Genomic DNA, 25,776 nt, shown 5'->3' with positions numbered 1-25,776 from the left:
ACAGACCTTGCCACAGTTATTGGTCTTGCTTTACATAGGAACCATCCAGAGTTACACATTTCTCTTATCATTTAATGCAGCTCTGAAGACCATTTTTTAAGGTGGGTCTTTCAACCACAATGTGTGATTGTAGAAATTATGGCTGAATCATCTGGAAAATGCTTTTCTTTGAAAAACAACTTTATAGCTGGGAAGTGAGGAAGATCAGGGCTCAGTTCTAATATCTGTTAATCAGACACCATAATTAATTCTGAGTTGTAATTTGTCACATAACCTATAGAGATATAAATCATTGCACATTTTCTAATTGCAAAATTTCAGACAAATCAAATAATTGGAAGTGGGTAAGAGGTATTGCTTATTAAATGCTGCACATGTGTATGCATAGATATATAAAAAACGTTTTTAGTCATATTTTATTTGTTAAAAAAAAGGTTAATAATTGAAATTTTTATTAGTAAATTCCTTTTTTAATGGTTATTATTTTTCTTTTTTTAGAATGGAGTATTACTACGTACAGTATTAGATACGGTCACCGGAGATTTATCCGACACACGGACAAGATATTTGGGTTCTCGTCCTGTGAAACTTTTTAGAATTTCTATGCAAGGATCTGAAGCTGTAAGTATTAACGCTTAGAAAATCACTTTGATATTTATGAATGCAATATCTTATGATTGTGTGTTTTGATATTTATGAATACAATATCTTATGATTGAGTATTTTCTCTGTAATTGTCACTTATAAAATCCAAAACTACTGGGAAGAATTGTACTAAATTTTCTATGTAGCACCTTTTGTATGTCAGATGAGTTAAAAAAATTATAATAATATTAATAACTTAACTGTACAAAAACTATTTGTCAGAATTTCATAAAATTTGGCTGAATTTGCTATGCCAAGTGTTTGTTGTTGTTACAATTGTGTTCACCTTGATTAGATTGAGCTACTTTGTTCCCTGCCCTGCACCACATGCAATAATAATTTTTTTTTTAAATATTTTTTATACATATAATTATAAATGAATAATAAAAATGATGAAAATTAAAATTGAATGATGGCGAGCATAAATTCAAAAATATATTTTTAAAAAATCCCAACTTTTTCTAAATTAAAATGGAATTAAAGAAAAATTAAAGAATCAAACACATGAGGTATACTCCGTAAGGTTCAAATGGAACAATCTGTAATCCAAAGTGTAAATGGTCCCACTTTGTCAACTAAGCTCCAACCCCTGTCCCATCATCGCAATTTTGCATCTCTAAGCCTGTTTTATAAATATTTTAATGGAATGTGCTTTGATAAACTCATTGCACTTGACAAACATATCTCTGATAATCCTGCTTAGCAACAAAATCACACCACTTCACTGTTGAGATCCCTAAATGCCAGAATGCTTTCTACTCTAATAGCTTCTTCTCTAGAATAGTTAGACTTTGGAATTCCATCCTGCTACTTGCTTCCCTGGCTGTACTGATATGCAGAAATTCAAATTTAATGTAAACCAACATTTTGTTAATCTTTCCTAGGCATGGTCCCAAATAGTAGCCCCTTACATCCAGGTGGTGATATACCTTGTAAGGGATGAACGTGAGTAATAAACAAAAAAATGTTCAAAAAGTAAGTTAATAATAAATTGAATGATCCAAAAAATATCAGGAAAATATTCAATATCCAAGATGATTGACTAAATTTATGGATATGAGAAAACCCTAATTCCAGTATGCAAAAAAAAAAAAAAAAAAAAAAAATAGATAAATGGGTATGATTACATATATAATTAGTTGAAAACTGTTTATTTTTATAAATATCTATAAAAAAAAAAACAGTGGTAAAATGAATACTAAGTCTATGGGTGATATCTTTTTCAACATTGTACAATATTTTGGTTTCAATGATTAACAATTTGCTGTAATTGTTTTTATTTCTAACCTAATGTTTGTGTTTTTATTTCAGGTGTTAGCCATGTCAAGTCGATCATGGTTGAGTTATACATATCAAAACCGATTCCATCTTACTCCACTTTCTTATGAAACGCTGGAATATGCTTCAGGTTTTGCTTCCGAGCAATGTCCTGAAGGAATTGTCGCTATTTCAACAAATACTCTCAGGTAAATTGCAAGTATTTTATGGCAAGTTGTAAGATGTAACCTTGCATTTTAGATAGCAGCAATCTTCTATTTAATTTGGAATGCAGAATTTTTTTATTAACAAATTAGAGAAAGAAATATTGACTTATGTATAACATGTTTCACATCCGTTGAAAAAGAAAATGAGATTATTGGATTGCCAATCTAATGTGGTTGATCATCAAAACTTTCAATCTTTATCTATTTCTAAATGTATTGTTTCAAAATAAAATAAAAATGAAATTTTGGTCTCCCGAAAAAAGGAGGGTGGACCTATAAATTCACCCTTGTACGTTCGTCCATTCATCTGTCCACACTTTTCTCAATAACTATGCCTTGGAATTTGTTGAAATTTTGCACACGCATTAAACATGATATGAGTAAAAAAAGTAACAGAACAGATTTTCCGGGAAAACTCCGGTTATCCCCTAGGGGTGTCTTTCGGGTTAAAATGGCTGAAATTGACACTTTTGTGATTATTAAAAAAAAATTGGTGCCTTGGATTTTTATAAAACTTTCTGAAAAGTTAACTAACTGATTTCTCTATAATTTTGTTTGTCTATACTTTGCGATAACTCTTGGGTGTGTGCCTCAGGGGCTAATAAAAACACTCCATAGTTGGGACTATTTTACCATATTTGTCCAACATTTTCTGTGTATGTGTATTTAGCAGTTTTGCATGGTGCTGAACTCAAATTTAAATATGTTGGGGCTTTGGGGACTTTTGGGGCTAAATGAAGGAGGAGTGGGGAATGATGAACTTAGTCATTTCTTTTTTTTTTTTTTTGCATGGTGCAGAACTCAAATTTACATGTGTTAAGGCCTAAAACCACACCGTTTGTTCATTTTCACCATGATTTGACGTCCCCTGAGGACTTTGGGGCTAAATGGGGGAGGGGGCAAATGCTGAACTTAGTCATTTTTTTTTTATGCCTTGTTCACTGTGCACTCACAGGGGACCATGTATGCTTCACTTGTTTTAGATGTGGATTGATTGTTTCTATTTGTATTATTTGGACTATTATTCTCACCTCGATTATTATTTTCACATTTCAGTCACTGTAACTTTTGACCTTCTTCAGGTGCACCTTTTCAAACTTGGAAATTATTATGCTCATTTTCACAGTCCATAAAAAAGAGAAAAGATTTGATAAACCTATCCACAATCGTATCGAAAATCCTATCTATGATATAGTATCTTGATACATAGCCCTAATTCTAACTTTTAATTTTTAATGTAAATTTCTATTTTTCTGCTTAACCTAATCTAGCATGGAAAGTTGTTTTAATCTTATTTTTACACAACTGTTTGTGACAATCAATTAAAAAAATTTTTTCATTATTTATCAAATATCAAAAATGAGATTTTCTCCGATAATGTAAACTTGATATTTTATTTTCTTATATTTGAAGTGAACAGTTATTTATTTTGTAGATGAATATTTTTTTCATAATATTTTCTTTCTTTCAGGATTTTAGCTCTTGAAAAGCTTGGTGCTGTTTTTAATCAAGTATCATGGCCCCTGCAGTACACACCGAGAAAATTTGTGATTCTCCCAGAATCAAATAACCTCATTACAATTGAAACCGATCATAATGCATATACAGATGTCACAAAGCAGCAACGGAAGCAACAAATGGCAGAGGTATTGTTTGACTTTTTAAAAAAGATTTTTAGCAAGAAATCTCATTTTAAGTGTAATACGCACCTGTCTGGTGGATGGGGTAGCATTGTGTGGTAGTTTTTCAATCTCCACCAGGTGGCATGTAATATTTTTGTTGGAAGAAAACAATTGAATCTCCCCCATTGATACATAAGTAGTTGTCTAAATGAATATTAACATCTCAACTGTTTCCTTTTTCCCTTTCTTTTTATTTTGTGCTTTTGTGAATGCAATAATAGAAACAAAAGAACAACAAATAACTCCAGTATTTTTTCTGGGATTTAGTTTACTTTTTAAAACAATTTACAGCAAATACATCTAAATAAAATGCATTTGTTTGATCAACCTCATAAGGGTATTGGAAAAGCCTCACAATTAGATGTTCATTTGCTGAACACAAGAGATCAAATCGTCCTTGTTTCTCTGCCACATTGATTTTTATCCCATGGCATCACTTCTCAGTCTCTATTAAATTATTTCTCTGCTAATTGCAGAATATGCACTAATGTGGGTGTGTGTTCTCCAAGATTTATGATTTTGGGCCAAGTTGTTTGCTTATTACATGTTCATTCACAAATGTCGTTCATCTTGTGTCTACCTTTTGACTGGCTTGTATGTTTTGCATTGACCCATGCTGGAATGCTTAACATGCCCCAAAATCTCAAGATTTTGCATATGTTTACAGAGAATATCGATGGGATGCCAGTGAGTTTTTGCAACTGCGATATTGATGTGATCATATGGTTAGGGTCAATAATGAAGCGCATGCTGTAGCTTTGGAAAGTTTCTATCTGACATAATTTTAGAGTCTAGTTTACTTATTCAAGTCTGTATAAGATTACAGCAAGGACACATGTTCTAACTTGAACTTTTGATGGAAAATACTGTTTTCTTATTTAAGCTAACAATTCCAGTCTAATATCACATATATTAAAAAATTAAATTTGAAAATAATTATATTGTTTGATAATGAGGAGGGGAGGGGGATGAAAGATATACCTGCCTCTGATTGGTTTAACAAAATCACATATTAGCGAGAGAGGGTAATTTAGAAATAGTCTATTTAGCAAGTGGCACAATGCAGACAAATGTATATGAGTGAGTGCCGCTCTTTTCCCATCGACACAAAATGTGTTATGAATGAAAAAAACATTTTCATCACTAAACATGTCGGTTATACATTTATTTCCTCATCCTTTGTTTGCTTGATTACTTCTGTAATTCACTTCAAACAAGACGTGCTGCAACTAAAGTGATGCTGTGAGTCTCAGTCTTTTCTATGAATACTATTATGACATGTATTCTTTAGAATTGCCTGCTTCATTTGTTCCAACTCGTTTGACTTGTTGGTTTAGTTGTTTCCATCAATTCACCATTCTGATGACTAATTGCATTACAGCTTCCCATTCCAGCAGTTTCTTTCCAACAACTGCAGGTTGTGAAACTCTCTTCCTGCTGACTGTTTTCTTCCTGTCTATAGTCTTGGTTCTTTCAACACTAAGGCCAGTAGGTATCTCTTGTCTTTGCGATAATCATCTTTTGTTTTTGTTAGCTTCTTACATCAAGTGACTTCATGTCTTGACTGAAGCGATTTATGCTAACAACCCCAAGTACTAGATATTCATTTACTTTGATGCTGAACACTCGAGACCAAATTGTCCTTGCTTCTTCTACGTTGATTTCATCCCATAGCATCACTTTTTAACCTCTATTTTTAAAATTATTTCTCCACTCGCTGCAGAATATGCATTAACATGGTTAAATGTCCGCCAAGATTTACAATCTTGGGTCAAGCTATTCACTTATGTCCATGTTTGTCCATTCACAGATGTTATCCATTTTTCTAGGGGAGTTGAACCGATTTTCTTTAAAGGAGGAAGTTTTATGAGGATATAAAATTCACAACTGGTGCTACCAGATCAGGCTGGCTGAAGATATTGGCTTCTCGAGACGAAATGCACCTTGCATTGATGCTTTTTGTTTTTCTTCTTCTTTTTTGTAAAACTGCTGCAAAACCAAAAACAACCCACCTTTTCCCCCTTCATCTTAAACTATATCCGATGTTGAGGCCCCAGCTTGTGGGCTCTGGGGAGTGTGAAGCCACCCTTTAATTGCCATTGCTCCCAGGTCCACTCTGACCTGGAGTGGTAGTACCTGCTAGGGTCCCAACTATGGGTTAAATAGAAACCGACTTAAAAAAAACAAATATACTCTTTTTGCTTGCCTTGCAAAAAGACATATATTCTATTAAAAATATTTTCTTCAAAATCACCGGATTCAGCATTAAAATAACCTGAAAAGGGTTGATATGCCATGAAACAAAAACAACCAACCAACCTTTTCCTTCTTCCCATTTCCCCTTTCTCTTTCTAGCGCCCCCACTTCCTGACTGGTTTCCTAACTTAACATGTACAAAATATTAATACTGTTACCCTTTCCTTCTCCCATTGCAAAACTCACTCATGTTGTGCAGGGCAGGGAACAAACGTTTAAAATCCACTATAAAACAGCCAAACCAAACACTGCAAACTAGTGATTGAAGATACAAAGAGATTAAAGAATAAAAACCTTCTAGAAAATAACTGGATGCAACATGAATACTATTTCCAAAATAAGTGGATTTGGCATTAAATAACCTGAAAAGGGTTGATATGCCGTAAACCAAAACCAAACCAAAATTCACAAGCAATCCTCAGTCGCTTGTATATTCCAGTTGGGGAAAATTATGCTAGGTTTTTGCAATTCTTGCATGGTTTTGACATCTTCCTACATATACCATTTGATATTCCGAAATGGTAACCTATCTGGTGCTAACCAGGCTCAATATTGCATAACTTTGGTGATCTAATAAAAACTGGTATATTAATGTGACTATGCCATATATAAGCAATTTCTTTTTTTCTTAAATATTTAATATATAATTGTAATATGCAAGTATGGAAAAAAACTGATTCAAGTTTATTGAATAAAAAAATTCTGATAAAACTTTTTTTTCTGTAGGAAATGGTCGAAGCTGCTCAAGAAGATGAACAGCAATTAGCTGCGAAAATGGCTGCTTCCTTTTTGACTGAAGATCTCCCGGAAGGCACATTTGGTGCCCCAAAAGCTGGAACTGGAATGTGGGCTTCTGTCGTTCGTATTATCAATCCTGTCAGTGGGGTCACTCTAGATAAAGTGGCATTAGAACAAAATGAAGCTGCTCACAGGTAAATATGCCCCCATTTTCCTCCCAATCTATTTTTCTTTTATTTGCTTTTAGTACTTATGCCTGTCTTACAGCACTTTATAAATAACATCTATTTCTTTGCTGGTAATGTCTGTAAGGCTTCAATATTTTACGCTAAGAAAGAGTTAATAATTTTCAACATCATTAATTGGTACTTCAAAATCAGGCTGTCTGAAGATATCAGCTTTCTAACCTAAAATGCACTAGACATTGGTGTTATATTTTTCGTTTCCCTTTGCAAAAGGTCCTGGATATGACCTAAAACTATATCCGATGGTGAGGCCCCACCTTGCGGGCTTTGGGGAGTGTGGAGCCACCCTTTAATTGCCATTGCTCCCAGGTCCACTCTGACCCGGCGTGGTAGTACCTGTTAAGGTCCCAACTATGGGTTAAATAGAATCTGACATAAAAACAAATACACTCCATTAAAAATCGTTCCTCAAAATAACTAGATTCGGCATTACATAACCTGAAAAAGGTTGATATGCCGTAAAACAAAAACAACCAACCAATCAACCCTTTGCAAAACTCAATCATGTTCTGCAAAGCCAAAAATAAGAATTTTCCTCTGCAAAACAACTAAACCAAACGCCATGAATAAATATTTAAAGATATAAAGAGATTGAAACGTAAAAGTTTTTACCAAAATGATCGGCTTCAGTATTAAATAACCTGAAAATGATTGATATACTGTAAAACGAAACAACCATTGTTGAAATTTAAATACTGTTTTATTTCATTGTGTCACTTGTCCGTTGGTGATGTTAATTTGCATGTATACTTATGTGATTGTTTTTGTTGCATGTAATTGCCATATTTTTTGTGTTGTTTACAGATTTTTTTGTCTGTTGCTGGTGTTTTGATTACATATGATTTTATAAATATTTGTAAAAGAGTTTTCACAATTTATTCCTATTATAAACTTAGATTAACAAGTATAAAATTAATGTTTAGTAAATATTGATTGAATTTTATACTGACTGATTTGAATTTAAATGGATTTACTAAATCTCCAGTTAACTATAATAAATAATCTAATTGAATATGTAGTTGATTTTAAAAAACTGTGAAATTTAAAATGAGGATAAATTTTATTTTTTAAAACTTGCTTGTAATTATATTATCCATGTCTGTATATACAGAACTAATAAGCAACCCTGCGTTACCTGGTTGTTAGATATGCTGAAATATGATATTTTAATTTATGCAGATTTTGTATTTATTATTATAGAGACAATCATCTATTGATTATTATATTGTATCCACTATATAATGATTTCAAAAGTTAAAAAAATGACTTGGATGCTATCAGCTAGGAGCAATTATTTGTTACCATCTGAGCTAAGTTCATATGCATATCAAAACTTTATAAATAATGTTTACATATAAATGTATATTTGCGCATGCATAGAAGATACATGTTTAGTTGACTTATGCCTGCCAAGTTGCAATTTTTTAATTTTAGCCCCTCAGCAGCTATTTTTTTTTCTGGCTAAAAACTAAATCAAATTTGTTTCATAGGTTCAAATCCCTTATATATTAAGTTTCAAGGCTGTAAACCAAAAATTGACGGAGTAGTTTGGTAGAGACCGTTCCATATACACAGAGTCCAGATAACTTTTATCAATATAGAATTTAATATACTTATTCCTTAATATATGTGACAGCGAAGTAAGTACATACTTCGATCTGTATTCTGTGTAAGTAATATTAATTTAGTGATTTGTGTTTTTAGTCTTGTTTAGTCAATGGAAGTGTGTAAGTTTTCTGTATATATTCATATATGGGTGATTATTAGGAAATGTCTGTGTATTTGTGTATATGTTATTTCATGTTTGCATGTATATATTCTGTTTCCGCATGTGTATGACCAACGACAGAAAAGTTGAAGTTGGGCTTCATAGTATTTTACTTTTAACCAAAAGACCAAAAGAATTTTTTTTCTCTTTTTCTTTGTAGCTGTAAAAATTAAAGTAATTTAAAAAAAAATGACAACTCCATTATTTACTCTGGGCTATATAGTATTAATCTTTTCCTGGCCATCCCTCATAAGGGTGGGTAGAAGAACCAGAAAAGTACACATGTTCAGTTTGATACCCATGTTTATTTCACTTCTTTTTCATGTCAATTTCCTGTCATGAAATATTACTTTAATTTTATAACTTTTCATGGGCAATTTCACTTTATTTAATCTACGCTTAAATGGAAAATTCCGTTTCTAAATGATTTGAACAGAATTATTTCCAAATAATGTTACATCTTTCTTTTTCTTTTTCTCTTCCTACTTTTTTAAATTACAAATTTCACTTTGTTTATGTGAGCCAAATAAGTGGATGCTAAGATATTTTCCATTAGATTTTCTCCAGGTGGTGTGTAATTGGCTTATGGATATGATCATGGGCTCTACAAACTATTATTTTGGTGCTTATATATAAAACTGTGCAGGTTAAATATAACGGTTCTTAAAAAATTAACAAAAAAAATATATGATATTGATATACTTAGATATCCAGGGTTCTACAAATTTAGAAACATCCTTGAATTTTTATTTTTGCCTTGAAAAGACCTTATTTCTATTATTCCTTGAAAATATGGAAAATGTCTTGAAAAGGCCTTGAAAATTGTATTCTTTATGTCCAGTAAAAATTTGTGTTGAAATATTAAAAATAAAATTGAAAAAAATACCATTAAATTATTTTTTTAAGTATTAATAAAAATATTTGTTAAATATTGAAAATAAAATCGAAATACATTGTTCTGAAACTGGTATTGTGGATACAAGAGTTACATCTATTTATAATACAAACTCCGTAGGGTAATTTGTGATAAAGATTGAAATCTGTCTATTTTTGTTCTCATTTATAATTTAATTTTATATTTTTAATTGGGGAGAAGTAGTGGCAGCCACCATAAATAAAATTACCCACCCTTCTCTGGAAAAATATTTTCCTTGCACAGACAGGACTCTCCAATGGCACCACCTCCCCTTCCTGAAAAAAAATCCTAATAAAAATTAGGTCAGCTGGGGGGGGGGGGAATGGACATAACAGCCATTTTGGTTGGAAATAAAAACTAAAGAAAGTTAATATTTGAAATGAAATAAAGAGCATTTAAAACTACTTAAAAACACCAAAAAATAATGTAAGTAGATTGCAAAGTAACTTTTATTGGCTATGGTATATATTTATTTGTTGTATATTTGATTTTTTTACTATTTTTTCAAATTGCTGTGGATTGTAAAACAAACCCCAAATTTTGTTTTGAAAACTTTAATTTTGTCTGGAGGAAGCGTTGAAAAGTCCTTGAAAATGAACAATGAAAATCTGTGCGAACTCTGGCTATCTGCAAAAGTAGGTATTTACATAAAAAATTAATGAAAACTGAGTAAAATTTTAATTAAGATTATAAATGACTTTTATTGCATTTTTCTGTTATCTGAAACCAAGGTGCTCAGATTTGACGCGTTATATAGCCATTCTAGTCTTGCTTGAATAAGAGGGTGACTATATAAGATGTGCTGCAGTCAGTCTTCTTTGGTTTGCAGATGGAAAACGCATGTTAAATTCATTTATGTTACCAACTTATTACCTTTACAAGAAAAGATTGCATGTCGTTGCTTGCCTTAAACGTCTTTTCTTCCCAATCTCCTTACTCATTGGTAAGATTATTTTGATAAAATAGTTAAAATAGCAGAGTTATCTGCTTAGGAAAGGCCCAGAAAAATATGAGGAAATGATAACAATGGATTTGAAAGAGATAAGGACCTGGCCAGAGTTGAAGAAGTCAATTCTTAAAAGCCATTCAACACAAGCCAATACGTGAAACACATTGTATTATGTTTTAAGCTATTATGAAGACTCATCAATTATTAAGTAAAGAATCTTTTCACCATTATCAACAGCATTTAATTAAACTTTTATTTTTTTCCAATTCTTTTTTAGTATTGCATTGGTGAGGTTTTCCTGTGCTGCTGATGACGTCCATGTGCTTGTCGGCACCGCCAAAGATTTAGTATTGAACCCTCGTTCTCTCAGCGGTGGCTTCATATATTGTTATAAACTCACTAATAACGGAGAAAAGTTGGAATTTGTACATAAAACTGTTGTTGATGAACTGCCAGGTGCTATCGCTGCTTTCCAGGGACGAGCTCTAATTGGTGTTGGACGGTATTTACGGATTTATGATTTTGGAAAAAAGAAACTTCTCAGGAAATGTGAAAATAAGGTAAACAAAAAAATTTGTTTTTATTTTGTTGAACTTTTGATTAAACTACCTCTATCCATCGTTGTATGCGAGTCTTTATTTTCATGTTTATTTCACATTCATTGTTTAGACGGAAAAACCGAAAAATTAAAGATTTTTTTTATTATTAAATCCCTTTGTTATACAGACATTAAAAAAAAATCCACTTTTTCTTCTGGGGTAAGCGGACATACTCTTTTCAGGAATAAATGGACAGCCCGAGACAATAAATGCAGTTATATTGAACACGTTATGGTTATCGATTCATGGCAATCATGTACCACTTGGCCATGATTGCAGACACCTGCCAATCAAGGTTCCGATCTTGACAGTTTGGCAGGAACTAGATCATTTAAGTGGCCTTTTATCTGGTGGGCTGAGGCATTCATTCTAAGTAATCCTAAGAGATTCACATTCTCGGGCTTTGCCTCTTGTCTTTCGAGTAGAGTAAGTTTATTACTTAGTGCTTGAGGTGCCCTGAGTGGGGAATGTCAACAGGGCTACTCAAGTAATTTTTAAAAGGCTAGAGTGTTCCTCCTTTTCCTCACCTCTCTAACCTTGTATTGCATCTTCCTGCGGTGAGATGGAAGAAATAAACACTGATTTGTGGCAGTTATGGCCCCAGAATCATGACTTATACTTCTGTAACATACTTTTAATACTGTTTTAATTTATTATGCACCCGTATTTTGATTATTACTGACCTGCAAGCCCCATTTTTTTCTACTAAAGCTTAACACGCATTTCAAATTCAACTCTGATAAAATTTCTTAGTAGGAGCAATGATTTTGCAATTGTTGAAACATAATTTTAAAAAATAAATAAAACGACTTTCTGTCAGAAAAAAAACAAAACTTTTGGTTATCTTAAACTTATTTCTTTTTGACTTCCAATTTGTGAAGTCTTGCTAATATATACTAAAAAAAGTTCCTTCTAATTAATACTCACATAATTCCAATTTTAATACAAAATCTGCATAGCTATATATCTATAAAAGTGAGAATGTGTGTGTGTGTGATGACACTTCTCAACCTATGTACTCAATGAATTTTTGATCTACAAACTTGAAATTTGGTATATAGGATATTCAGAAAACTTGATCTGTTTTCATCCAGAAAAAGGGCTGCTTAGGGATCAAAATTGAAAAATTGGTATGTGAGGGGTCATTGGATTTTTTATCTGTAAACTATTTCACGACTGTCCATGTGTGAATTGTTCACATTATGTTAAGAATAAGTAGGTTTGAAAACACTTGTTAAAGATTGTCATGCTGGCCTAATAGTTATCGTACTTGACTCGCTGTCTTTAGGTTTTGGTTTCAATCTAATATCTTTTTTTTTACTCACAAGAAATGAACTATTTAGAAAAAAACAATACTCACATGCCCATGATTCGATTTTTATACATTTTTTTTTTTTTTTTTTTTATGAATTTAATGTTACATTTAATACCGGGTGATGCCAGGTACATCTTTTTAGTATTAAAATATATTAAATGTATTTTACAACTGGGCAAGGCCAGATAACCCCTCCCAACTCTTTTTAAATATGGTAAGGGAGAGGGTGGTTTTCTAAATTTTCAAATTAAACTTAAAAAATAATGTTTTCAAAGATGTGACCAATTTTCATTATTTTTATTTCAGCGTATTCCAAATTTTATCATGAGTATTTTAACCCTCGGTCATCGGATAATTGTATCAGACATCCAAGAAAGTATAAATTTTGTTCGTTACAAGCGTCAAGAAAATCAGTTGATTGTGTTTGCTGATGACACAACGCCACGATGGGTCACAAGTTCCTGCCTCCTTGACTATGATACAGTTGCAACTGCCGACAAATTTGGAAATGTCACTGTGGTCAGTAGGCATCAAGTCATTTTAGTAATCATTTTGCAATGTTCTTTTATTTGCTTTACAGAAAAGTTTATTTATGCTTTATTGATTTTATAATGGTCATTAAAAATGAGACTTTTTAGTGCTTGTCCAGAATTCCTGCAATATTAAAAACAAAAATAAAGAAAAATCTATGTACTCATGACGAAACAAAAATATATTCTAAAAGTCATGAAAATTGATCAAGTGGATTGACTGTATAGCCTACCATTTCGAAAAAAAAAAAAAAAAAAAAATTAACAAGGGGAGATAATTCAACAGTAATTCAAATAAGATGTTGTAATGCCTACAAATTTCCATTAATCACTTAAAAATGGTTTTCTTTGTGAAAATAAAACTATTTGATCAATTTACATAATTTTTGGAATATGATAGTTTTGTTTTGTCACTGTTATGTACATCAGATTTTTTTCTTTTGATTTTTTAATATAAGGCGAATTCTAGACAAGAACCAACTTTTTTCCCAAAGACTTTTAAAACTACGACTGCCATTAATTTCCCTTACCCTTTCTCTCTATACCTTAAACTAAAGAAAAATTTTGTGAGCCAAGTTTATTTCCTAAACTGCTCATCTGTGGAACACAATGCTGTAGGGCTGCTTCCCAGCTGAATATAACATGATTATTTTCAAGACCAGTATAAACAAGTTCTTATTGAGCCACACTTAAATAAAATTCTACCAATTTCCACCATTAATAATCATCACTGTTTCACCTGACACTCATTATGCCTTATCCTCAAGTGACCTTTAAGACTTGATAAATGATTGATTTAAGGAAAAAATAAAAAGTGGATCTTTGGTTTACTTTTGGCAACTTCATGATTCTTGCTTCCCTTATTTTGTCCTTTAATCCTCACATTCCATGAATAATGTTTCTGATAAAGGGGGAAATATTGCTGTTTTATAAGTCAGAATCTATTTCATCCAACATTTATTGTTGACTAGTTTTTGGCCTTGAAATATTTTCTTTTTTATATTATTTTAGCTCCTTACATCAAGTGGCATCATGCTTTGTTTGGAGTGATTTCCATTAAAACAGTTAAATATGTGAATTTTTATACTTAGAAAAATTTAGATATAGTTTTGAAATGTTGGCAGGACTTGTATACCAGCGTTTTCCGGATTTAAAAAAAAAAAAAAAAAAAAGGCTGTTCCTATTTACTTGCCTCTGTGAGGGCAAAGTTAGATACAAGGTCAGTTTTTAATGTGGAGAAAATCCAACTCCCCAAAAAGGGGCACTCTGGATAAGGAACAAAATAAAAATTCTCTGTCATGAAAGATTTCTCCTCCACTGACTGAGAACAGAAAAGGTGAAGTGTAGCATCAGAACAAATACTACACTTTGTTCCTAGCCATTCACATCATGAAGTTGCTGTTTAACTGTAAGTGATTTAAGTGATTAAATTATTCCATAAAATGTTGGCCATTACTAGTGGTGACAGGTCAAAAGAATTCACGTAGGCAAAATTGTATGCAGTCAAATGTTTTATTTTGTCATACAGTTTTTTATTTGCCAGACAGAATTTCTGCTGGAGATAAATAAACATATTTAAAAGTAGGCAGCATAATAGGTCATTTCAGTGGCCTTTTATCTGGTGGGCTGAAGTATTTTTAATAATGAGTTGTCAAATGTAGAAGATTGCAAAAAATAAAAATGGTCTTTAACTGTGTTCCATCTACTCTCTATACTGGGTGTTTCTTAGCAGATATATCTAAATTGATTGTATCTCATCTCTGCAACACGAGTTATGATAATGTTTGTTTTTGTAAAATCCGATGTGGTTCATACTCTACTTTTCAAAAATACTGCATTAAACCAATTATTTATACAGCAATTTACACCCTAAATAAATATTTGTTCACTAGAAATTCAAGAGATGAGTGTAAATGGAAGAAAAATGAAAAATTTGTAATCAAAGTAAAATAATGAATTATTGTCTTCTTTTCTGTGTGATGATTTTACTAAGTTTCCCATGGAATGTAAAATAAACATTCGACACACCCAAATTGCAGTATCTATTCTATCCTTTGTCAGAAGATAAATTCTTCCTGACTGGGACAATTTTTATTTTTTGTTACTATCTAGAGTGCATCTTTTTGGAGGGATTTATATCTTCCTATTTAAAAGGGGCTCCCATGTCTAACTTTGCAAGTAAATAGAAACGCACGAACAATTCATATCTTTTTTGTGTGTGTGTATATATATAAAAAAAAGGCAAGAAAAATTGAAAATGGTCCTGAACCATTTTCAATTTTAGAGGAGATAAACTTAGTCATGACTGACATAGAGTGAAATTAAAGATCTTATGGATTTAAAATTAATTACAAAAGTCCTATTTTTTAAATCCGATTTTTGTAATTAATTTTAAATCCATAAGATCTTTAACCTTGCTCCACGTCAGTCATGACTAAGCTTATCTCCTCTAAAATTGAAAATGGTCCTGAATCATTTTCAATGTTTGAATTTTTAATTTTTCTTGCCTGATGAGATCTAATATGATCGAAACGGTCTGCACATTATAGCAAGATATGAATGTATTTACATAAAGAATAATAAAAAAAATAAAATAAAAATATAATTTGCTCTCTTTGATTGAGCACTATCAACGACCTTTGTTGAAATTCAATTATTCTTCGTTTTTGGATATCACCCTACCTGGAATAAATATATATATAAGTAATAAAATTACTATATTTGTATATTGCCGGCTTTTTCTCCTCTTTGAAATGCCATGGCCCAGAGATTTCTCCCCTGTTCCTCTTTCTGTAATCCTTATTGACTTGATAGTGTCATAAAATTCCTATGTAAATATTAATATTTAAATTTCTTTTCCTTGCCTTTCCAGATTCGTTTACCTCCTGATGTGTGTGATGAAGTGGATGAGGACCCAACGGGTAACAAATCGCTTTGGGACCGAGGACTTTTAAACGGTGCATCTCAAAAGGTTTGGTTGCAAATTGAGAAAACATTTTTAATACTTATTTTTTTTCTTAAGAATTTTGCTTATCAAAATATTTTGGAGAGTATGGAATGCTCACCAAGTTTTCAATATTCTCATGTCCACTCTGACCTGAAGAAGTTGTAGTACCTGCCAGCGTCCCATCTATGGGTTCAGTATAGACTATCAGTTATAAAATATATGCCAGTAAACAAATTAATCTTCAATTTAATTAGATACTTTTTTTTAAATCAACTTTTCAACCCAAACAAGACACAGTGTCATTTTGAAGTAGGGAGCTACTATTGGGGACTCAAGTTGCAAGGACATTATGAAGGAAGATGAGTAGCAAGATGTCTGTTCACATTGCACTTGAACTTCTGCAAGTCAGTACAGTTGGGAAAGTAGAATCCTGGAAGGGAATTCCAAAGCCTAGCAATTTTAGGGAAGAAACTATTAGACTAGAAGGTTTTCTTACACCTAGGGATCTCTACTGTGAAGGGGTGGGATTTAGCCACTTGTCGAGTTTGTTGGAGGTATTTATGTCAAAGGGGGTACAAGTGCTTAAGTGCTTGTAGTTCGTCAGAGCATCCACCATTAAAATACTTGTAGAACAGGCAGAGGGATGTAACATCTCGTTGATGGGACAAAGGCTGGAGCTCAGATGACAGTTAAGGACTTATCAGGTTGGCGACTCTCTTTTGAACCCTATCCAAGAGGGAGAAACTAGTAGCAGATGCACCAGCCCAAATGTGATAACAATACTCGATACATGGGCAAATGGTGTCCTTATAGAAGTACAGGATACTTTCAAGTGTAAGTAGCTTTCTAGCACGGTAGAGAGATATACAAAACCCAACAATCAATTAATCTATCAGAATACATTTCTTCTTTGTATTAGTTTTTTTTTTCTCATTTTACTTCAGTGTAAGTTCTCATAAATCAAGGGGCTCCTCTCTGGGGTTAATATTTGATCTCTATGTAACATATCCGAGTGTCCATCAAAGTTTTCCTCTACCTCTCAAAATGTTGAGTCCATAAAGAACGTTAATTTTTCTATCCCGAATTGACCAGTTATTTATGTTATAGTAGATTGTTCTTGTGATCTCTTACTTTTACTGAATTTTAGGATAAGATTTCATCTAGTCTGGTGGAGTATCCAGCTTAGTGATGTTATTATAGACATCAATCAATAGAAGGTGTATCATTCCTTGTATGAGCCAGTGCATAGCCATACCAAAGGGGTTTTATTTGAGTTTCAAATATTCTGTTAATTTGAAAATGTGGTATCCTCAAGTAGGTTTTCCTAACAAAGATATTTGATGATGGTGTTTAGTAGGCATTCAGCTTTCCTCGGAAGTATATTTGATTAAATGTATCACAAAATCTGTCTCATTTTTTTTCTGAAGAGTTTAATTTAACATATCAAGTTATCCCTATCAGATTTTCAAAGCCAGACTCAATTAGCAATACATTAACTTCTCTATATTTGATTTAGACTAGCCTATTATTTTGTTTTTCTTCCACTATATTATTGACATGAATATAATTTCTTACATTTTTTTTTAGTATGTATTGCATCTAAGATTATTGTTAATGGAGACATTTTAGCTTACTCAAACAGAACTTGATCTTGTACATTATTGCTGAAAAAAAAAGTTTTAACATCTCTTTACCGAGTTCTATTTTCAACTATTTCTTTCTCACAATTGTTTATAATACTTGATACAATAATTTTCAGTACTTGTGCAGTTTAATCAAGACATTAAAAAATGAAAATATCAAAAAAGAGTTTAAATTGTAAGTATCCGTAATGGAATGAAGTTCTCCGAAAAAAAAAAATTTCACTTAATTTCAAGTAATTTTATTTTTTCTTTTTACAGCGAATTAACAATTTGTTATGATACCGAGCAAAAGGTTCGATTTTTAGAAAGAAAAGCTAGTCTTAAAGATGGAGAGGGAGTGTCGGCACTTTAAATTGAGTTATCTCCCCGTGACATGTTAAAAAAATTCAAAGATGTCTACCTTCAACGCGCTGTCATAAAAACATGTTTTTCCTCTGTAAAAAAGAAAAGAAAAAAAAAAAAAAAACTACTCCATAAAATTAAGTGAAATTTTTTTTCTGGAGATCTTCAGTCCAAAACGGATACGTACGATATAACCTTTTTTTTTTCGATATTTTCATGTTTTGATTAACTGTACAAGTGCTTATTTTTCATTATAACTTACGCTTATTTTGGCAAAAAGTATTCGTATTTCTGCCTTGTTAAATAAACATCCTTTCAACACCTCATATATACGAAAAAATGTATGAAATTGCCTACATATTTTAGAGAAAAGAATTGATTAACAATTCCTCAAATAATTTGAATCAATAAAAAAAAAATGTCAAGAAAGAACATTGATGTACATACTTCTTGACAGAGAAGAAAATATTGTACACCAATAATCACATGAATTGATCAAGTAGTTTTATTTTAAAAAAGAAAATTAAATTTTATGCCTTAACGATTTATATCTCAACATCATTTTTGCAGGAATGGGAGACAATTCCAAATAATTTAAATTTTGCAAGATTTTAGAAAGCCATTCTTAACATGGGAGGGTATTAAAAAAGCTGAAATTTGCTTTAAAATCTTTTATTTATTTATAAATAAAACTACTTGATCAATTTATGATTTTTAGTGTGCAATCTTGTTTTTTGTCATGAATATGTACATCATAAAGATTTTTTTTTTTTTCAGAGGATTGGGGGGGGGGGTATAAATAAGTGCCAAACTTTAAAAATTTTATTTTTATTTTTGTTGTAAATTATTTAACTTTGCAATTCTGAATTAACATTTTCCTTTAATCTAGGCTGATGTCATTTCCAATTTTCATATTGGTGAGGTGGTGACATCTTTACAGAAGGCAACTTTAATTCCAGGAGGTTCTGAATCTTTAGTCTATACCACATTGTCAGGCAGTATTGGAATGTTGGTCCCATTTACATCCCATGAAGTAAGCCAGTTTTTTCTTTTCTTTAACTGTTTCTCTTATCGTATATACATTTATTATTTATATATAACTAAATACTTGCGATATGACTCATATCACTTCACACATTTCCATTAAAAACAATTCTTTCAATTTTGAATAATTATTTTTCCCTTTAAAATTGTTAGGACCTGTTTAAATCTACCTCCTTCAGCCATGAATTTTTTAATGTTTCACATTTTATTGTGGAATGAAACTTTAAAATATTTAATCTGATATCTTTTGATCATTCTTTATTTTTATTTAGTTTTATGCTTCTCTTGATTCTTCCCAACATTAAAAAATTATATTTGTGCAAAAGATTTATGTACTTTCCTATGAGGTTAAAAAAAATAGGCTGAACAAAAAATTCACACAAATTCATCCAGTATTTTTGTTTTTCAAAAATGAAATAAGATCTTACACTTGTGCAAATTTTAGAACCATTCCTAACATGGGGAGACAAAAGGAGATTTTGACATTTTCCTTGTTTGAATTAAAATTTGAGTTAGTCCTCAACTTTAATAAGATTGAAGATGTCTGATAAAGAATTTCATTAATAAAATTTGATATTTAAAATTAAAAATTTTTTTTTACAAAAATGCTGGATGAATTTGCATAATTTTTGGTATACTACTTTTTTTTTTATTATTTTTTAACTTGGTATGTAAATCTATATATCTACAGGGTGGAACGATAAGTGTTGTCCTGAAGAAAACAACACTACAGCTTTATTTTAAAACTTATTGAAAAAATCAATTCAGGTAACTTGATTATGTAGAAGAGCTGATATCTATTCAATGTAGCCGCCTTCAGCCTCAATCGCTGCCTCGATATGGGTCCGGAACTTTTCCATAAGCGCCAGCAGGAACTCGGCGAATACTCGGCAGATAGCATTTATCAGGCTGGCTTTGGTATTGTGGGAGGTCATGTTGGTGGTGTTTTCGATGTATGACCAAACGAAGTAGTCCAGCAGGTTCAGGTTGGAGGAGGGGGAGGTCTAGTGAGAAAAGAGTACAGTCTCGTATCATTCCTTCTGAAGCCAAGCCTGGGTTTCAAGTCCTGCTGCCACATCCAGGGTCTGCCAATGGCCATCTGATTGAACCAGGGGATCACCACACTCTTCACCACATCCAGGTGCACTTTGGCATTGACTTTCAAGCTGACTTGTAAGATGTGAGGTGGCATGATGTGGTCCTCACTTGAAACCATACCAAAGACCATAACTGTTTTCATCACTCTGAACATGTCCCTGTTATTTGAGGCAATTCAGCGATACATTTTAAGGGTGCTGGCAATGGTCCTGTTGTCATAACTTGGATCGGTAGAGAGCATGAGTTATACAGCGATGCATCTCCAGTCTGATACGTTGAACTTTGTCAACTCGTAGATAGTCTGCAACAACAAAAAAAGAAAACCGGTTTTCATCAAACGGAAATGGAATCATGTCGTCTTTTCTGGGGCAACAATTTTATCGTTCCACCCTGTATAATAGTGAGAATGTATGTGTGTGTGTGTGTGAGAGAGGACACTTCTCGACGAATGATCTACAGACTTGAAATTTAGTATGTAGAGTATTCAAACATGTGGACAACTTTTTAATCCGTTTTAAAGGCTGCTAAGAGGTCAGAATTTAAAAATTGGTACATGGTGGTCATTGGATTTGCACATGCGTGAACTGTTCACATGACATATTCCTTATGTTTAGAATAAGTAGGTTTAAAAGCACTTTTTAAAAATTGTGCCACGCTAGTCGAATGGTTATCATACTTGACTCACTGCCTTTAGGTTTTGGTTTTGATTTCAGTTTTAGTATTAAATTGTTTAACTTATAAGAAGTGAACTGTTTTGAAAAAAAAAAAAAAACAATACTCACACACACAAGTCTCAGTTTCTTTCCTTTTTTTTTTTTTAACTACATTTTTTAAAGTAATTTTTTGTCACATTTAATACCGGGCAATGCCAGGTACATCTGCTAGTATATAATAAACATTTTGTGCCATTTTTGTTCATTTTCCCTTTTATGAGTTAATATTTGAGTGAAACTGGAGAATCACCTTTCGTCTAATATCTTTTAATGGTCGTTTGTTTTCATTTAAATATTTAGATATATTTTAATGATTATTCTTCGCTTTTGTAATTGCATGATGTAATTTTATCTTCAGGATCACGATTTCTTTCAACACTTGGAAATGTACATGCGCTCGGAACATCCTCCTCTCTGTGGCAGAGATCATCTTTCATTTCGATCGTACTACTTTCCGATCAAGGTAAAAATATTTTTATTGATCACCAGATGAAAAGTATCTGCTTCTTCTTCAATTATTATTTAATATATGCGAATTATTTGATATATGCAAATTAGAAATTGAAAAGATAGGATTTAAAATTTGTGGATTTTGTGTTATATCTAAACACAATTTTAATCAAAGACTTTCAAGTAACTTAACAGATCAGATGGATATCCGCATACAGACTATAGAATCAGCTACGCAAAGTTAAAATCCTATTCAATCTATTGTGCTTAATTATACAGTGATATTGTTTGGGAAAGGTATGAGCCCATAATTTCACCCCAGCTTTTGATAAAGTAGTAATTCATTAAATTAAGTATGTTGTATTGGCATGTGTAAGCGATAGATATACATCTCTTACAATGAAGACAACATTGTTTCATTTTACTTCAGATTTATTCATTATGAAAATCATTTTTTTAAATTATGTCCTATCATTTCTATTTGGTTGAATCTAAAACAATGTAACTTTTTATTTTTGTTTTACTAAGCAAAATGGAAATGAAACTGAAAATATCCTGGCACAAAACCATGAAACATTATTTGCTTCGACTTTAATGCGGCTATATTTATGCTTCTTCGCTTCATTTCACATCACTTTTCTCTTGTTCAAAGGTCAAATGTTTTCTGATATTACGCAAATTCACTCTTCAGTTTAAATAACTTTCTATTCAACAATTTAAATTATTTCAAATTCAAGACACCACAGAATGATTCATATTTCAGTTATCAACAAAAGATTGAAATTGAAATGCAGTCTGGCGGATTTAATTTTGTTAGATTATTTTTTAAATAGAATTTTTACATTTTTGGTTTATTTTATGCCATTTTGTATTTAAATATATAATTGATTACTCTTAAAAAACCCCAGAGAGGTAAGCAGCACATACAAACACAATAAGTAGTCACACAATTTTTTGTTAATATATAGAGTTCTACTTGAATTTATTTTTTAATCAAAAGGATTGGCTTAAAATTTTAAAACTAGTATAAATGACTTTCTATTCAACAGTTTTATTTGAAATTCTTTTCAATTTTCAAAGATTAACAAAATATTTCATTATTTTTAACTAGCAGGGCTACCTAGCATTGTCTTAAGCAAACATGTAATCTATTTCTATTAAATCTTCTCTCTTCTCTATCTCTTTTTCTACCCAAATCCTTCTTTGTCCTATGCCCAGCATAGTCCTCTTTAGTTGGAAACACACACACACACACACACACACACACACAGAAAACTCCTTTATATAATAGATTCTTTGAGTAATGAGTCTGTAATATCTTTCCAAATTCATAACCCTGAACTCGTCACTCCCATCCATGACATAACCTGGCTCAATTGACCCCCCCCCCAAAGATTTGAATTCTCTTTTGTTTCATGTTAGATGTTCATCCAGAGTGATGCTGATCAAGAATATACCAACTTTGTGGACATTTATTTTGTAGTTTTTTACTTTCAGCTGGACATACAAACACACATGTACACAAAAACTGCACTTTATATAATAGACTATCAACAAAAGATATTATTTTATTATTGGAATCCATTGAGAGGAGTAATTTGTATATTTCTGTATTTGCAAATTGTTATCCTCATCTTCATAGTTGTTTCACAACGTTTCAGCCAACTATTCTTCTGGTCTTCGTTAGGTGGTTAACCACGAAATAGGAATGTTGAGTCTCTCAAATATCGTCAATAATTACTGCCTTTTATAGTTGTTGTTGTCTAACCACGTTTTGGCCAACTAATCCTCTAGCCAACTTTGGGTAGGATTGAAACCACTATCTTCAAACAATGTTCCCCTGGGACCAGAACTGGAATAGTTGGCCGAAGCGTCATGAAACAACAATTATGAAGATTAGGATAACAATCCGCAAAATAAATAAATATATCAACAAAAGATATAAAATGTTTAACTTCTTTACTAAGAAACAAAATCACGACCTGGTGCATTTTGCTACTAAATAATTTTCTTGAAATAAGGTTTTTTAAATTTCATTTTATTTTATGCTTTTGTATATTTTATATTGATATTTAGAGGCAAAAATTACATACTGGCACACAAGAAATGCTCACACAATTTTGTTACACATTGTCCATCGCTTTGTATATTTTTTTTTTTTTTTTTTTTTTTTTTTTACAATTTTGTTGACTTTGTATTTTCATTTTCAAATTTTAGAATGTGATTGATGGTGACTTATGCGAAATGTTTAATTCGATGGATGCGTTGAAACAAAAAGGTGTTTGCGATGATTTAGATCGTACGACCAGCGAGGTAAGTGGAAACAAGTCAAAAGAATCATTTTTATTTACAATCAAAATCGTTATCTAAAGTTTAACACCTTTACTACTACTACTACTACTACTACTACTACTACTACGCAGGTATTTATTAGTTTTACAAAAGTATAAACACAGTTTTTTTGTAAACCTCAAGTTTTGTTTTTATTATTTTAAAAAAAAAATGTTAATATTTCAGAACTTTATCTAAAATTGTTCCTGCTATCAGATCAAGCTGTCTGAAGATACTACCTTTCTGATCTAAAATGCACCAAATATTCGCATTGTTTTTTGTGTTTTTATTTTTTGTTTTTTTCCTTTCCCTTTGCAAAACGTGATCATGTTCTGCGAAGTCAAAAACAAAGATTTTCCTCTACAAAACAACGAAACCAAACATGAATACATATTTGAAAATATAAAGAACTTAAAGCATAAAAACTTTTACTAAAATTATCAGATTCAGCATTAAATAACCCAAAAAGAGTTGACATGCAACCAAATCAAACTATAAAGTGTTCCTTGAGATCGTACAAGTTTTAAAATTTTCATTTCCAAAACAATAATTAAAAGTGAATCCCTCTATTCCCAGAACCAGCCAGAATATCAATATCAACTCCTAACATGCCTAACTTACGCAGAAATAACCCAAATACCCTAATCGGTTGCATACCTATATAAGGGATAGATACATTGGAAAATGGAGTAGAGGTGCTGCTCAAAGCGCTCTTTCTTGTCTTGACAAAGTACAAAATCGATTTTGCAATCTAGTGGAGATGATTTCCTTTTCTACAACCTTTTTTTCCTCACAGAAAAAAATGTTGCTGGCTTTTCTTTACTATATTGTTATTTGCAAAGAACATACTTCACTGACCTCCAATCTTTGGTTCCCCTATGTAAAACATTCACAGCAAGAACTCTTCTTTCTACTGCAACGCAAAGAACATTCCTCTCTTCTCCATGACCCGTAAAACATTTTACCATGGGATTACTTCCCTGCATGCTATCACACATCCCTGCCATTAGTATTCTTCTGAACAAGACTCATTTCTAAACCATACATTTATATCTAGATTTTAAACTTGCAATATATTTTTTTTTTTTTTTTATTCGCATACAGTAACCATTCCACATGTCAAATTCTAGTAATTCATTATTAAATATAACCTATAATGTGTCTCTTGGTTAGTCGTGTAATTTGTATGATGTTTCTTTTTTAGATGTCATTGGCTACCAAAAATTAAGCTTTTCTTTTTTCCTTTTTCAGGTATCCAAAAAACTGGAAGACACCAGAACTCGATATGCCTTTTAAAAGTAATTTTTGCTGTCAGTACAATTCCTTGATTCCATATGAAAACAAAGAAATTCACTCATTCTCTTCTCATGAACATTTTATTTTGTTATTCCCAAATCTCATAAAAGTGACATTCTTTTAATTCTCAGCAAAAGTTTTAGGATAAAATTTTGCTGCCATTTTGTACATAATCATGATGTCATCACTGTCATTCTCGCTATTAATAATAAAAAAGAATTATTTAACTAATAAAAATTTTGTCTCCTATTTATTTGCTCAAGTGTAGTTATCAAAATGAGGCACTCTGTATTCGGAAACAAAAATTAGTCTTGGTTGTGTAGCAGAGGTAAAATGTCACCAAGTACAAGTTGGATCCATGCTTTGACTTTAGTCTGATTATGATGATCTCCAGTTAGCTAGTAGTGTTGCTTCTTCCAGTCCACCATCTTAGAATTAGGATTGCACACTTAGTCGGCCTGAAATAAAGCCTTTAACAGACACACTTTTTTGTATCGCTCACATGTCTATCATATTTCTAGAAACAAAAGCAGTGAACTGTGCTTGTTTTAAAGTAGCATAAGTAGCAGAAGCGGTGGTATACCTACTGACCATCTAGACACTTACGGTCTTCTAGAATAAGTTTGCTATGTCGGAAATCCAAGAGAACAAAAGAGAGAGCAAGACAGAATACAGAAGTCACTTCACTGCTTCTCTGGTTCTGAGGTTACTTCCTGTAACTTGGCCATCTATAGTGATCAGAGAAAGAGTGAGTAGTTCATTCTCTCCCAGTTGTAGGAGCTGTG

The 25,776-nt window shown here is 31.9% G+C and overlaps 1 protein-coding gene across 2 annotated transcripts in view; it reads left to right on the top strand.

Annotated features, from left to right (window-relative positions):
* Positions 1–25,228, top strand: part of LOC145280023 (splicing factor 3B subunit 3) — an 85,685-nt gene extending 60,457 nt beyond the window's left edge. For both annotated transcript variants that reach the window (XM_080131805.1, XM_080131721.1), the window contains exons 18-28: positions 499–621; positions 1,957–2,111; positions 3,601–3,775; positions 6,794–6,999; positions 10,961–11,243; positions 12,904–13,116; positions 16,000–16,098; positions 18,949–19,092; positions 21,273–21,377; positions 23,582–23,677; positions 24,947–25,228. In XM_080131805.1, the coding sequence (XP_079987931.1) occupies positions 499–621; positions 1,957–2,111; positions 3,601–3,775; positions 6,794–6,999; positions 10,961–11,243; positions 12,904–13,116; positions 16,000–16,098; positions 18,949–19,092; positions 21,273–21,377; positions 23,582–23,677; positions 24,947–24,991 (1,644 nt within the window). In that variant the 3' untranslated portion in view covers positions 24,992–25,228. The remainder of the gene's footprint in view (positions 1–498; positions 622–1,956; positions 2,112–3,600; positions 3,776–6,793; positions 7,000–10,960; positions 11,244–12,903; positions 13,117–15,999; positions 16,099–18,948; positions 19,093–21,272; positions 21,378–23,581; positions 23,678–24,946) is intronic.
* The last annotated feature ends 548 nt before the right edge of the window (positions 25,229–25,776 follow it).

This window comes from Euprymna scolopes, chromosome 1 (genome assembly GCF_053919585.1).
Source record: "Euprymna scolopes isolate OS-2025 chromosome 1, ASM5391958v1, whole genome shotgun sequence".
Classification (NCBI taxonomy): Eukaryota; Metazoa; Mollusca; class Cephalopoda; order Sepiida; family Sepiolidae; genus Euprymna; species Euprymna scolopes.
The sequence above is the reverse complement of the archived record's forward strand: the minus strand, read 5'-3'. Positions and strand labels throughout refer to the sequence as shown.